The sequence below is a fragment of the Crinia signifera genome, chromosome 2 (assembly GCF_055691185.1).
Source record: "Crinia signifera chromosome 2, ASM5569118v1, whole genome shotgun sequence".
Classification (NCBI taxonomy): Eukaryota; Metazoa; Chordata; class Amphibia; order Anura; family Myobatrachidae; genus Crinia; species Crinia signifera.
Genome location: NC_139218.1, coordinates 99,884,610 through 99,899,370, shown reverse-complemented (window position 1 = coordinate 99,899,370; position 14,761 = coordinate 99,884,610). Strand labels below are relative to the sequence as shown.

Genomic DNA, 14,761 nt, shown 5'->3' with positions numbered 1-14,761 from the left:
AAAAACTTTATATTTCAAAAGTGCATGGTACAACAACCAACGTTTCAAGGTGTCCCTTGTCGGGATTTCGGCGTTCGGGATTCCGGCGTCGAGGTTTTGAACGCCGGGATCCCGACGCCGGCTTTTCATGCCGAATCCCGGACAGCCACAGTAAAAGCAATGGGATGTGGTCATGCTTCCATTTCATTGGCCACACAACCCCGAAAATTGGGCCCAGAATGTTCAATGATGACCCTGATTTACTGAGTCAACCAGAATCAGGCCCTTAGTTCTGTTGTTTCGTTGTGATATTTTACATACAGAAGGCATAATCATATGCCACAACACGTAGCAGTAATTTGACCTTTTCAGTGCCCAGATCACACGTCGACATCATTTGCTATATGAAGCCCAAAATAATCCAAATTAGCTCACTTGTGCTGAAGCAGTCATCACTTTTCCACGGTCAATTAGCTGTCCTAATGAGTTGCCAACGGCTGCTTTGTACAATCTGAATTTAATAGACTCTGCTATTTAAATATATTATACATAATCATTATTGTTGTGAAAAACATATGTAAAATATGAAAAAAATATATTTTTGCTTGTTACAAATACTTTTGACAACAGATAAAGGATATCTGCACCTCGACCCATCCAGACATGTTGTTTTATCAAATTGGATCCTTAATCTTGCACAGCCCTTTGCGGCATGGAGTACAGCACAGCGCTAGCTCTCCTGACAATATCCTGATTCATTATATTTTTCTGACTGAGTCTCCTGGCTGTATCAGGTTTTTACATGTCCAGATGTCTGTCTGTCGGAATTGTTCACCTTCGAAAAACGCAGCGATCCACATGTATTCTGTCAAAAACGGCAGCACATTTGACAATTTAGCGTCCGTTTTCAACAATGCAGATGCAACTTTTTACAAAGTCGATTCTCTATGTCAAAAAGACTGATATTTAATAGGTGTGCACCGATATTTTTGACAGTCAGAAGTATTGGCGCACATTGAATACCCCCCATAGAGGTACATTTTCAATAGCTTCTAAACATTAAAAGGGGCGTAACTAACTATTTAGCTCCCTCCCGCCGCACGTTTATTCGGCGCCCCCCCACACACACACCTAACCAGCCCCCCCTTCTTACCCGCGGTCTGCGTCTCGCCCGGCTCTCTGTCGGGACCTTCCTGACGTCACGGTCCCAGCCGGCTCCTGCTGCTACAATGAAAACGGACTCTTAGAAAATGGCTGCCCCCATACTGCAGACAGAAAACTGTCTGCAGTATGGGGGCAGCCATTTTCTAATTGTCAGTTTTCATTGCAGCAGGAGCCGGCCGGGACCGTGACGTCAGGAAGGTCCCGACAGAGAGCCGGGTGAGACGCACTGACGCAGACCGCGGGTAACTATAGCCCCGCAGCCCCCCCCGCCACCGAATTTCTCTGCACCCCCCCCGCCACCGCGGGGGCTGCGGAGCTATAGTTACGCCACTGATTAAAAGAGTCAGCACCAAGCACACTATAAAATCAACTCCATGCGTAGTGGATAGTGGGGTTATGAACAGGTAAAGAAAATCGCATAGGATCGCATAGATATATCGGCCGATATCACATCCGATATATCAGCCGATATCGCATCCGATGTGTCGGGCGCCATGAAACTACACAAGTACCATATTTTGTAAAGTATATACTCACCACCATGCTCCAGCAGGACCATAATAGTCTCCGAATAGAGGAAGGCATGAGAAAATAAATGGCAGGCCCCAGGCTGTAACATGATATATTCTGAAAGAAAGAAACATTACAATTAGTTCATATATAATGTTTTACATATTTTTAAATATTCTGGAATTTATTGTGTATGCCTTCAGCACAATGTATGTACAATTTCACTGTGCTATCTGGAATGATGAAGGGGAACTAGCTATCTTTTAGTGGAATATCTATAATGGGTGCAAATAGAACATCCAGAAAACAGAACTAGCAAATCAAAGGCTCGTCTCCCGGATGCTCGATGTCTCTAGGCAATGGGAGTTCCGCATCTCACACCCTGCACCCAGAGTAGTTCCCACTGTGTGCCATGCAGCAGTGCTGCTCTATGTAATCTGCAGGTAGCAACAAATTTTGGGTTATATCTTTGAAAAGCTGGTGCCAGTGTAGGTTACAGGAAAAAATGCCAGCACTTTGCCAGAGCTAACTTTAGGCATGCCCCATTTTCCCAAAAGCATAACTGGAAAAATGGCACTACCAGCATAAGGCAAAGGGGGGTGTACATGTACATGTGTCATCTACCCTGCTACATCTTTGTGGTAGAAGTAGAAGGGGACATAAAGGACTAAGATATTGACTATAACAAGGAGATTTAGTTCTCCGCCACCAATATTGCATGATAAATAGACCCATTTGTCATAGTACCAAGGTTGCAATTGTTCCACACTCCTACACCAAGTTCTGATTATAGTATACAGCACAATTAAGCATGCCACTGCACACAGCATGTCCTAAAAAATTCTGCATATATAGATCACATGCTAACTAATGTATATAACATTATAATGAATGGTATATGGAATGTAAGCAAGATCCGATCTGGCACCAGATTTGTGTTCAGCCAGCATTCAGAGCAGTGCAGATGATTCAGCTGCATACATGCTACCTTTCAAGTTGCCTCTCCAGGAGAAGCCCGGAGAGGACAACCAAATCTGCTTGTCAGGGGGGCGATGACAAGGCTGACTCTCAAAGCCCTACCTCCAATCCACATAAACATTCGTGGGTCTGCCAGGAGGATGCAGGGCTAAAATGACTCAAAATGACTCGATTTGCACCATTTTAGTCCCACTCCCTCCCGCGTACCCACAAATTCTGACATTTCTCTGGTGGGCTGCGTGGATTTGGAGGGCACCCGGGAGACTTGCCAACCTTACCGGGAGCCCGGGAGGGGGACCTAATTTTCGGAGCCTCCCGGCCATTACAAGTTCATCTGTAGTGGAGTGTGCTAGACCAGTGGTTCTCAACCTCGGTCCTCGAGGACCCCCAACAGTTCACGTTTTTCAGGTCTCCACACTGAATCACAAGTAATTAGCTCCACTTGTGGATCTTTTAAAATATGTCAGTGAATAATGAGTACACCTGTGCACCTGCAGGGTGACCTGAAAACATGAACTGTGGCTTGAGGATGGAGGTTGAGAACCACGTTGCTAGACTATTATGAAAACAATGGAAAAAAAAGTGGAGAATAATTTTACATTGCGAAGTAAAACAAATATAAACATTAAGACTTTATGATACAGCAATTACATAGATCTGTTTTTTTTTATTATTATTATTATTTGTACAGTATAGAATTTGTTTTCAATTGTATTGAATAAGATTGCCCCTTTACTAACACTAGACCAAACTGCAAAAAACGTGGCCGCTATGGAAAACTATCTATATTGAATTTATCAACTTATCATTGTTTAGTTCCTAATCATTAATAAATTACACAGTGATTATTATAAAGACGTTCTCATATCAATGCTAGAATTACAGGTAAATTAGGAACTTGCACAAAATAATATTTATTGATACATGGCTAATGATTTGGTAGGACACAAACGATTTGTACAGAGATGACATAATATGTAGCTTAGTGTTGGTGACATATTTTCAAATCTGATACATTATGTACACATGTGATTCATGAATCACAACTATGAACTTTATGAAAAGGACTTTATGGACGAACCCACAAAAACAACGTTGCTTTTTCAGTTACCTGTCATTTAATGATTATAGTATAATTTAACAATGACATTATTTTAGCATGTAGGACCACATACACAAGTTATAAACATACTTACCTACGCTTCCTAGAGAAGCGAGCAGGATTGTATGTCAATCACAGTAGCTGCAGGGAGCGGTTAGGGATAAATCACTGGATTGTGTCAGTTATATCCACCCCTGCCCTGAATATCTGCAAATCACTGTTGTTCCTGTGTTGGGGGGGGGGGCCTAATGGTGAGACCATTTGGCCTCACCCCATTCAGTGGCATGCAGTTTCTATCTCTCCGGGCTTGTCCTGATCATTTTCATTGCACCACTAGTAACATTTAACTGCTTCATGTCAACTTCCAGAACAAATTGACCTTTTCTCCATTTTAGCTATTTAATTTGGATTTTGTAATAGCAAATCAGGCTGTACAAATTAGCCATTAGATTGACGAAATATACATTAAAAATACCTTTATTATAAAAATTTTGCAATCGGGTATCCTTTCGCACATCCATATGCAATTTATGAACCATATAATGATTTTTTTCAGTCTGTGCAAATACAGTATTAGTAAGTCTGACCCTTCCACAACTCTGCGACAAGAATGGGCTAATCGAGGCCAATGCTGACACAGACACTCCCTTTAAATACTTGGGCACTCCTGCATTTTTACTGACACTGCCAGAAAACAGCAGATGTCCACCCCCAGACGCCGACTTCCTGCCTGTAAAATTGGGAGTTGATCACAATGAGATATTTTCCATTTCTGCATGCTACGATCCATATGCATGTGCAGTAATTTAATAACAGATCACAAATGTGCACATCAGCAATCAACTCTGAATTGTGGTCTTTGTTTATTGTTGAGCAGTGCCCTAATTAGGCATGTTGGTGCCCCGTGCCACAAAGATTATTGGTGCCCCCCCCCCCACACACACACACAGACACATCTGAAACAAAATTAAGGGCCATGACTTTTGGCGGGATGGGTTGTGGCCACAGAATAGTACACATTCACATTACACAGCACCGGAGTGTCAATTATTAACATCCCACCACTCAGAAGAGCCCATTATACACATTGTACATAAACACACAGCAATGTCCTCTATTACACCACATACTAGACAGCAGAGCCCTTATACACATTGAACAACAGGAGCCCCTTATAAACATTATGCCACAGTAAATCTCTTCCTTTTCATCATTCCTTCCTACTCCACATTCCTCCTCATCATCATTATTATTCCTCCATGACAATGTCACTGTTGTTCCCTTTATTCCCTGCTATCATATCACAATGCTGCGCCCTCTATTACCCATTACTACAGTATGTTGCAATACTGATCCCTTTATTCCATGCTACTACTTGTATATTACTGTTTTCCTTTACTCCCTGCTAACATATGACACTGCTGTTCCATACCATTCCCTGCTAGTAGCTTTTACTATTTCACTGTTGTTGCTTTTGTTCCCAGCTACAATGTCATACTCTATGTTCCCACTATTCCCCGAGTTCTGTTCCTTTTATATCCTGCTGCCATGTTACACTGCTGTTCCCTCTATTTCCCATTACTGTATCGCACTTGTGTTCCCTCTATTCCCTGCTACCATGTCACACTGCTGTTGTTTTCTCTATTCCCCATTACTATGTTGCACTAATATATAAGATAATATTACGGACTTACTGGCACAGAATGATACATTGATTTAGAGCAAACATCTACGTATGCACGGGGCTGTAACGAAGGGTTGTGCAAGCAGAGCCATTGCCCAAGGCACAAAGCCCTGCGGGTGGCACAATTGCTACCCCACAAACTGTTCATCTGGATAGCAGGGTGCCTGGAATGACAGCCTGTATCGCTGTCACAATGCCACCTGAAGTGCCCTTAATTAAGCACCATCTGTAAGGGGAAGTTGATGTTACAATTCCTTAAAAGCACTTTATACAGTATAACAGGGGTACTTGTTGCTATTGAAAATAGCATAATGACCAAAGAAACATCTATAATGCTGCTTTGCCTTACAGTGGTGCAGCACTAGAAGCTTAAGGTATTTGTGTAGTTTCACGGCGGCAGCCTAAGCTACGTTATTAGCATAGCCCAATGGCTGCCTCACATGTGTAGTTTTACGGCGGCAGCCTAAGCTGCGTTATCAGTGTAGCCCAATGGCTGCCTTACTTGTGTAGTTTCATGGCGGCAGCCTAAGCTACGTTATCAGTGTAGCCCAATGGCTGCCTTACTTGTGTAGTTTCATGGCGGCAGCCTAAGCTACGTTATCAGTGTAGCCCAATGGCTGCCTTACTTGTGTAGTTTCACGGCGGCAGCCTAAGCTACGTTATCAGCGTATGGAAAAATATGTGTGGTGCGCAAATCAACAGCGGCTGGCACAGGGCGGTCAAGCCCTAAAAAGTACAATGGTAAAGACAACAGAATTGTGCCTGCGCTGGCTGTTCCAAATAATTGTACCAGACGTTTCTCAAAAACTTGCTCCTGAAGAAGCCGGAGGTCAGATCCGGGGAAACGCGTTGAGCTTTCCAAAATACCTACACCTGTGCTGCTGAGATTTGGCGACTGACACCCCTCACCTCCCTAACGGGATCCATCCAAATATTGGTCCATGATATTTCCTCGAAATCACGGTACACAGACCATCCCACTTACAGACGTCCTTCCTGGAGAAATCTGGAGTTCCATCCATTGGGATATCTACTTGATCCATAATTCTCCCAGTTTCCAAAAAGGACACATACATCGAAGTGGAGAGTTTGAGCCCCTGCCATCACAGGGCACACTCTGGACTGTGATTCCATTGTCTGGACAAACAAACATTTTGTGTACTTTCACAGCGGCAGCCTATGCTGATAAGGTAGCTTATAACGTATCCGGATAACGCTGGATCTGACAGGGACGCTTAAGCGGACGCTGGCTGCGGGGACACTACGCTGATTCTGACAGGAACGCTACACTGATGGTGTAACTACCGCCGTGAAACCACACAAGTACCCAGCTGTCTCCGGGGAATACTTACAATAACAGCAAAGACTTTGTTTTTTTTTAAAGGTGCAATCCTGCACCCATTTACTAAAAGACACCAGAGAGATTCACAAAGCTGAGAGGAGGGTTTAACTGAGCCGCAAAGTTCCGTAAGAACACTATCAAACACTATTGCTTTTAGAGCTCTGCATTTTATCATTAAAATTCCCCATGGGTAAACTCTCTTTTACTTTCTGCCGGGTATGGGTAAAACCAGTAACCGGACAGGACCCCAGAACGCCAGACCGGACAGGCTCCATCCATCAATTTCTGTTATTCCAGAGGTCCAGGGGATGCCTGTCCAGGGTCACTAGGGAGAGGAGGAGGGAGAGAAGAGAGGAGGAGGGAGAGAATAAAGCCTCCCTGTATTGTCCGGGCATGTAGCAAAAACCGGAACGGTCCAGACCACACGGGAGGCTGTAATCTCCCCTCCCCCATGTCCCTGGTGAAAGCTATCACAGGTATCCACCCCGGACAAGACACCCCCGGATGGGACACCCGTTCCGAGGTCTTGTCTGGGGTCAGTTTTTACTTAGTTCCCATTTTGCCTCTGTCCTGAGACTGGACTTATAGTATAAGATTATATACGTATTTTATGCACCACATAACCACTATATTCCCTGAGGTTACATGAAGAAACTATTACTGCATTTAAATAAATATAAATTCATTTTATTGGTTTATTGTATTTCAGTGTTTCCTACCTGACTCTCTCCTTCAGGGAGAAAATGCTCTGTTCCTGGACATCCCTGGTAATGTATGATTGCCGTCAACTGTGGTGAAACACCTTTCTTATCAATTACCTAGCCCCCCATACATTACCAGGGAAGGCCAGGAACAGAGCATTTTCTCCCAGAAGGAGAGGGTCAGGTAGGCAACCCTGTTGTATTTATGTGCTGTTTTAATAAATGATTGTCACTGACAGTACATTGGATATACATATACTATCTTTATACACAGGATTGTAATTTATTTCTGTTTGAGCTGCTCCCTGTTGCCCTGAACCTGTGCTGGTGTCTGCAGTCGGGTGCTGCTCTGTACAGAGGTCCTGAATAATTGCACCAGGCAGTGCTTGACGTCCACAAACTCCACCAGACTGCAGACAGCAGCGCAGCATGCCTGTGGACACAGAAGTTTACTGGGTGATGGAAAACTCAACACCCTTCACTGTAGGTGCACTGAGAGTTGCATTAAGCCCTTTCCTTTACAACTGGCTGAGTACCATCAGTATGCTTCATATCGGGATAGCCGGAGTATCAAGACAGGTACTATATTGCACACGTCTCATTTGCAGCGTCATTCCATCGTATTGCTACCTTGGACTTAATCAAGAACAACATCTAAAATATTTGATATCCAAAGGCAGACTGTGCACTGTTACACACTGTTTACTTTTATGAATATTTTTTCATGAAATGGCAAATATCAAGACACAGTATATAATCATATTGAATATTGCCCATCTTTTTAGATATTGATAATTCTGTTTTTTTATGGTAATATCTTTTCATTCAGGTGGCCACCTGCTATTATAAGTACTAATTGATTTTAAATAAATTTGAAATGATATGATATACTGTAACTCCCATGTTTTTTTAATTCAGATCCATACAGTCAGGTCCATATATATTGGGACATCAACAAGATTCTCATATTTTTGGGCTTCAAACACCACCACAATGGGTTTGAAATGAACCATACAAGATATACTTTAACTGCAGACTTTCAGCTTTAATTTGAGGGTATTTACATCCAAATCAGATGAACGTTGAAGGAATTACAATGGTTTCTATATGTGCCTCCCACTTTTTAAGGGACCAAAAGTAATGGGACAATCAACTCAAAAGCTATTTCATGGACAGGTGTGGGCTATTCCATCATTATTTCATCATCAATTAAGCAGGTAAAAGGTCTGGAGTTGATTCCAGGTGTGACATTTGCATTTGGAATCTGTTGGTGTCGACTCTCAATATGAGATCCAAAGAGCTGTCACTATCAGTGAAGCAAGCCATCATTAGGCTGAAAAATCAAAACAAGCCCATCAGAGAGCTAGTAAAAACATTAGGTGTGGCCAAATCGACTGTTTGGAACATTCTTAAAAAGAAAGAACGCACCAGAGAGCTCAGCAACACCAAAATACTCGGAAGACCACGGAAAACAACTGTGGTGGATGACAGAAGAATTACTTCCCCGGTGAAGAAAAACCCCTTCACAACAGTTGGCCAGATCATGAACACCCTCCAGGAGGTAGGTGTACATGTGTCAAAGTCAACACTCAAGAGAAGACTTTACAAGAGTGAATATAGATGTTAACCATTGGTGAGCCTCAAAAACAGGAAGACCAGATTAGAGTCTAAAAAAGCCATTACAGGAACAACATCCTATGGACAAATAAGACAAAGATCAACTTGTACCAGAGAGAGAAGAGTATGGAGAAGGAAAGGAACTGCTCATGATCCAAAACATACCACCTCATCAGTGAAGCATGGTGGTGGTAGTGTCATGATGTGGGCATGTATGGCTGCCAATGGAACTGGTTCCCTTGTATTTATTAATCGGCAGCAGGATGAATTCTGATAAACCTGTTCTCACTAAACCCATGTCTGCACCCATGTCTGTACTGTGTCACTTCCCATAGGTGGGCCCTCAGAAAACACAGCCAATCAGCAGCCTTCTAGTGTTGTCGAATGACACAGGTCTAACCCTGGAAGCTACCCAGATAGTGGACCAGGGATGTACAACCTATTTTAACACTGTCACACAAGCCAGGGTTTGGGTTGCACCAGCTTAGACCAACAATAACACAGGTTATCCACTCATTGTGAAAGGGGAGTAAACCTGGCAATAAATAGCAGTAAATGCAGCTTGAAATCAGCCAGATGAGTGACCCCCCTGTACCCTTCTGTTCTGGTTCCAGTGACATGTCAATTTTAATAACTTGCTAATCTGATTTTTGGTAAACTGTATAGTGTATGTATGATATCCTGCTTTAAAATGCTCCACTATACTATAATCTATTTTCTCTTGATTCTTTTTTGTTTTATTGTAATTTTTTTCCTTTTTTTCTACTTGCTTATTTTATGTATTTATTTAGTTTCTTATATAATATGGCAAATTTAGTTGATCTTTACAACAGGAAACAGTGATAAAACAAACTGGGTAGTAACAAACCGACATAGATGTAGGGGGGCAGTGGCAAACGCAGGATTTTCAGAAGGGGGTTTCCAGAGGGGTGGAGCAAAGCACGGAGATGGCCACTTAGGTGACCCAGTATATGCCGGATCAGTTAAAGTATTATATATAGACCAAATGTATAATAATAATAATAAATATATATATATATATATATATATATACACATACATATATACATACACACACACACACACACACACATACATACACACAGGGGCGTCAACAGCAGTGTAGACCCCTGGGCATAACACTGTATTGGGGCACCTACCGATCCTCCAGCGGTAGGGGTGGGGGAAGCTTTGATGTCCCCCGGGTGGTAGGGGGTATTAGATCAACCGCACAGCATGTAGGGCCTGGATCAGTAATTTCCACTAATTACCCCTTTACTGCACAGATGGTGGGAGATGGGGTGGGAGAAGGGGGCATTGAGCTGAATGAAGGGGCCCAGATACATAACTTCCAGGGTGGTAGAGGATGTTTAATATGCAGAGGAGGGGTGTATAGTGGAGTGGGCTTATTATTCATCATTTTCCGGGGGGAGGACAGCTTGCTTGACTGCAGATATCTCCAGTTCCCAGAAATAGATTTCTTAGATTTTAATGGAATTAAAAACTAGAGAATCCCACCTACCAAATGGTATTTGGGACTAGGGGATGAGAGTTCAGGAGGCAGAGCAATCTGCCAACGAGCATATAAAACTACATACCAGGTGTGTGGAGCAGTAACCAGCTGATATCTCTGGTTCTGGGAACAGTAGATACTAGTGTCCATCAAAAGGGGAGAATCTCAGCTTTTAGAATATACACTCAGAAAAACTAAGTCAGACAGAACCTGAAATATCTGACTGGGAAAAGCAATTAACAGGCTTGGATGGGGACCACTGCTTAGAAGTCAGATATCTTCGGTTCCCAAGGGCCGATTTTTAAAATTCTTGTACCCATGGAAAGAGAGGACCCTCAGCTTTCAGCCTATGGCCCTTATACTCCTGGGGGGGTTTCTGGGTACTCAGAAACCCCCCCTGCGTGCGCTACTGGGGGGCCCTACCTGCAATCTTACAATCTTCCTACGATTACCTTTTTCCAGTACCTGTGCTCAAGGTTGTACCATTTCAGTGAGATTTTAACTTAAAGTTATGGGGTGAAATTTAATAGGATGAGATATTCAGAAAGTGAGAAATTTTGTAAGAAAGCTCAATGTTTTTGTTTTTTTTTAAAGCGGCAATCATTTACACTGCAAAACCAGTTTGATTTTGAAGGGTAAATGATTGCCACTTTAAAAAAAACCTGGAGATTTCTTACCAAATCTCTCACTTTCTAAATCTCTTCTCCTATTAAATTTCACCCATGATCTTCTATACTTTATGCCAGTGATGCTTACTATTTGTTTGCTTAGATGGTGTGCCATTGTTCTGGGGCTAAAGGACAGGCAGTACATACTAGAACATGGTTAATATCTGACTGTGAGTGAACCACAAGAACCACTTCTTAACTCAGGTGTTAACAGGAGCGTAGCTAAGCAGATAAACAAGTGACGAGCTTCCTGGAATACATATCCTTTTGGTTACCCCCAGTTTTACTTGCTCATCCTCTCATCTCGGTTAATTTCTGTTCAATGGGTTCAATTATGCTCATTTATCTAGATGTTGTTTGTAAATAACTTATTAAACTGTGATTGGGTTATATGGAGGATTTGGTCATTAAGGCTTTAACATAGTTGTGCCAGTAACATCTTCAGTCTACAAATCATATGAGAGTTTTCTACTTCTAAAAGCTCATGAACCAGAATAACAGTATTATTGCTATAGAAACTGAAAAAGTAAGCGTTGTCAAAATGTGAACTTTCACCAAAGACAGCCGCAACTAAATAATCCTCTCCAAATATTAACAGTATTTTTCCGCTGAAAGAACCTTTGCAGGTACAGTGTGTTCTTCATTAGGATAATGAAACCAGCGCCAACAACAGATGAAATATGAGTTCTTTCTTTCTGGGGTTGAACGCTCAGCTCGTGGTCTGATGATGACATTTGTCTGAAAAATAAAGTTTCTGTGACTTTTATTTGTAAGTATACATGCTGCCACTTATATGGATCTTTATAACTACTGTATTTAAGTTATTTAAAAATCCCAAAATAGAAGATAAACTTGAGTGCTTCAACCCTTTCAACTCCAACGTCTAGCCAGGTTCACCAGCTTTAGCGCTACTAGCAGATCCAATGGTGAACCATTTTAAAATAAGAACATTAACATTGTTCAACATTCAATGTAGACCCTTTTTTAATTAAAAAAAAAAAATACAATTAATTTAAACATTTAAACCAGACTGTTTGAATTGGAAATAAACTGCAAATGGTTTGGAAGACTAGAGACATTTTACACGTAGGCCAGACCAATTTCTGTAGCTCATATGTCAGACCAATTTCTATAGCTCATATGTTGATTCCACTGAGATTATTTATTCTCGTCGTTGTGGACCATTAGGTCAACAACAGAAAAGTCGACATGCATTAGGCCGACCAATAAAGTTTGAAAGGCCTTAGGTCAACATGGCTTTAGGTCAGGGCTGGGCAACACCGGCCCTCCAGATGTTAGTGAACTACACATCCCAGGATGCTTTGCATTAGTTTTGCTATGTGGCCATGCTGAAACTGATGCAATGCATGCTGGGATGTGTAGTTCATCAACATCTGGAGGGCCGGTGTTGCCCAGCCCTGCTTTAGGTCGACAAGATCATTAAGTCGACACAAGCATTAGGTTGACATTGGGAATGTCGACAGTCAAAGGGTTGCATGGGTTTTTCACTTTTTTTGTCCTGAATGTTGGCAATCAACATGGACACCGTATCGCTGTACCGCTGGGCTCGCCTTGCACTATTCTATTCTTCCTCCATGTCCTAGTGTATGGTAGGGCATGAAATACCGTCTGTCGGCACATGTCGATTTTAAGAAAAAGTGAAAACCCCATGTCGAACTTTTGACTTTCCCAAGACTGCTGACCTGACAGTTATGCAAATAATCATCATTGTCACCCTCCACAAGGAGCAAAAGCCTCAAAAGGAAATTGCTAAGATGGTCTCAAATTGCTGTATCTAAGCACATTAATAGAAAGTTAAGTGGAAGGGAAAAAAATTAAATAAATAAGGGAAAAATGTGGAAGAAAAAAGGTTCAGAAGCAGCATGGACGACCGCAGCCTGGAGAGGATTGTCAGGAAAAGGCCATTCAAAAGTGTGCGGGAGCTTCTAAAGGAGTGGACTGAGGCTGGATTTAGTGCATCAAGAGCCACCACACACAGACGGATTCTGGTATTCCTCTTGTCAAGCAGCTCCTAAACAACAAACAATGGGGCAGATGTACAGATGGAGCCTGTCTTATTTAGCCGGGGGCTGGCGATAGATTCGCCAGCCGCCAGCTTCCGGAAGGGGGCACACGAGATGCTCACGCGCCCCACTTGGACAGAGCTCTCCGCCACTTTTTTCTTCAGGACGTGTGCTGAAAAGTGCAGTAGTGCTATGCAAACACACTGCACTACTGCACTTTTCAGCACACATCCTCAAGAAAAGACTACACTGGTCCTGAAACGTCGACAATGACGCTGTATGTATAATGAATGTGCACCATAAATATGGTTTAATACCTAAGCCGGCTGAGAGCCACCTGCTTCTTGTGGACCCTGCCATAGGTCTCAGGATACCTGGATTGTACAATTTATTGGGAACCCCCCCCCCCCCCGCTGGTGCTTTGCTCCTTCAATGAGAGTGCCAAACAAACTACAGTATGTATATATATATATATATATATATATATATATATATATATATATATATATATATATATAAAAGCACTTACCCCCCATGATGTGAGGGATTGGAGCCTGCACACGGAGTTGAAGAATAGGTGATTTAATGTATCAGCAACATGTAGACAGTAACAGCTGTATTCCCGACAGCCGTTTCAACTGCTCACAGGCAGTTTTCATCAGATGAAAACTGCCTGTGAGCAGTTGAAACGGCTGTCGGGAATAAAGCTGTTACTGTCTACATGTTGCTGATACATTAAATCACCTATTTTTCAACTCCGTGTGCCGGCTCCAATTCCTCACGTCGTGGGGGGTAAGTGCTTTTATTATCAACCTTTATGTGTCTGGCACCAGGACTGTGTTTTACTTTGTGGAGTGCCCACCTGTGACCCCTGCATATATATATATATATATATATATATATATATATATATATATATATATATATATATATATATGCAGGGGTATATGCATATATATATATATTTGCCGTACAAACAACCACCTCCCTGCAAAAATCCTGTCATTGCCACTATTCTTAAAATTAATAGTAGATGGTTCACAATATTACATACTGTACAAGTCTGTGCAACAGGGGAACAAAAACACAATTATAATGTATGATGCCACATATGCTTTTTCCTTAAAGCACAAGGTCGACATGGGTCTAGGTCGACATGGGACAAGGTCGACAGGTCATTAGGTCGACACAAGCATTATGTCGACACGGGCTAGACCAACAGTCAAAAGGTCGACATGGGGTTTTTCACTCCCCCCCCCTGAATGTCGTCATAGTCGACAAGGACACAGGATAAAGTGCATCACTTTGCCAGCCATGCTTCGGGCACTGCCTCGCTACGTTCGGCACACTATTTTATTCTCCCGCCACGCACTAGTGGATGGTAGGGCATGATATACCGCACCTGTCGGGTCAAAAAACAATGAAAACCATGTCGACCTTTTGACTGTCGACCTAGCCCATGTCGACCTAATGACCTGT

At 42.4% G+C, this 14,761-nt stretch overlaps 1 protein-coding gene across 7 annotated transcripts in view; it reads right to left on the bottom strand.

Moving 5' to 3' along the window:
• Window positions 1-14,761, bottom strand: part of LOC146058800 (uncharacterized) — a 508,052-nt gene that overhangs the window by 209,335 nt on the left and 283,956 nt on the right. For all 7 annotated transcript variants that reach the window (XM_083171028.1, XM_083171024.1, XM_083171022.1 and 4 more), the window contains one exon: window positions 1,681-1,770. In XM_083171028.1, the coding sequence (XP_083027154.1) occupies window positions 1,681-1,770 (90 nt within the window). The remainder of the gene's footprint in view (window positions 1-1,680; window positions 1,771-14,761) is intronic.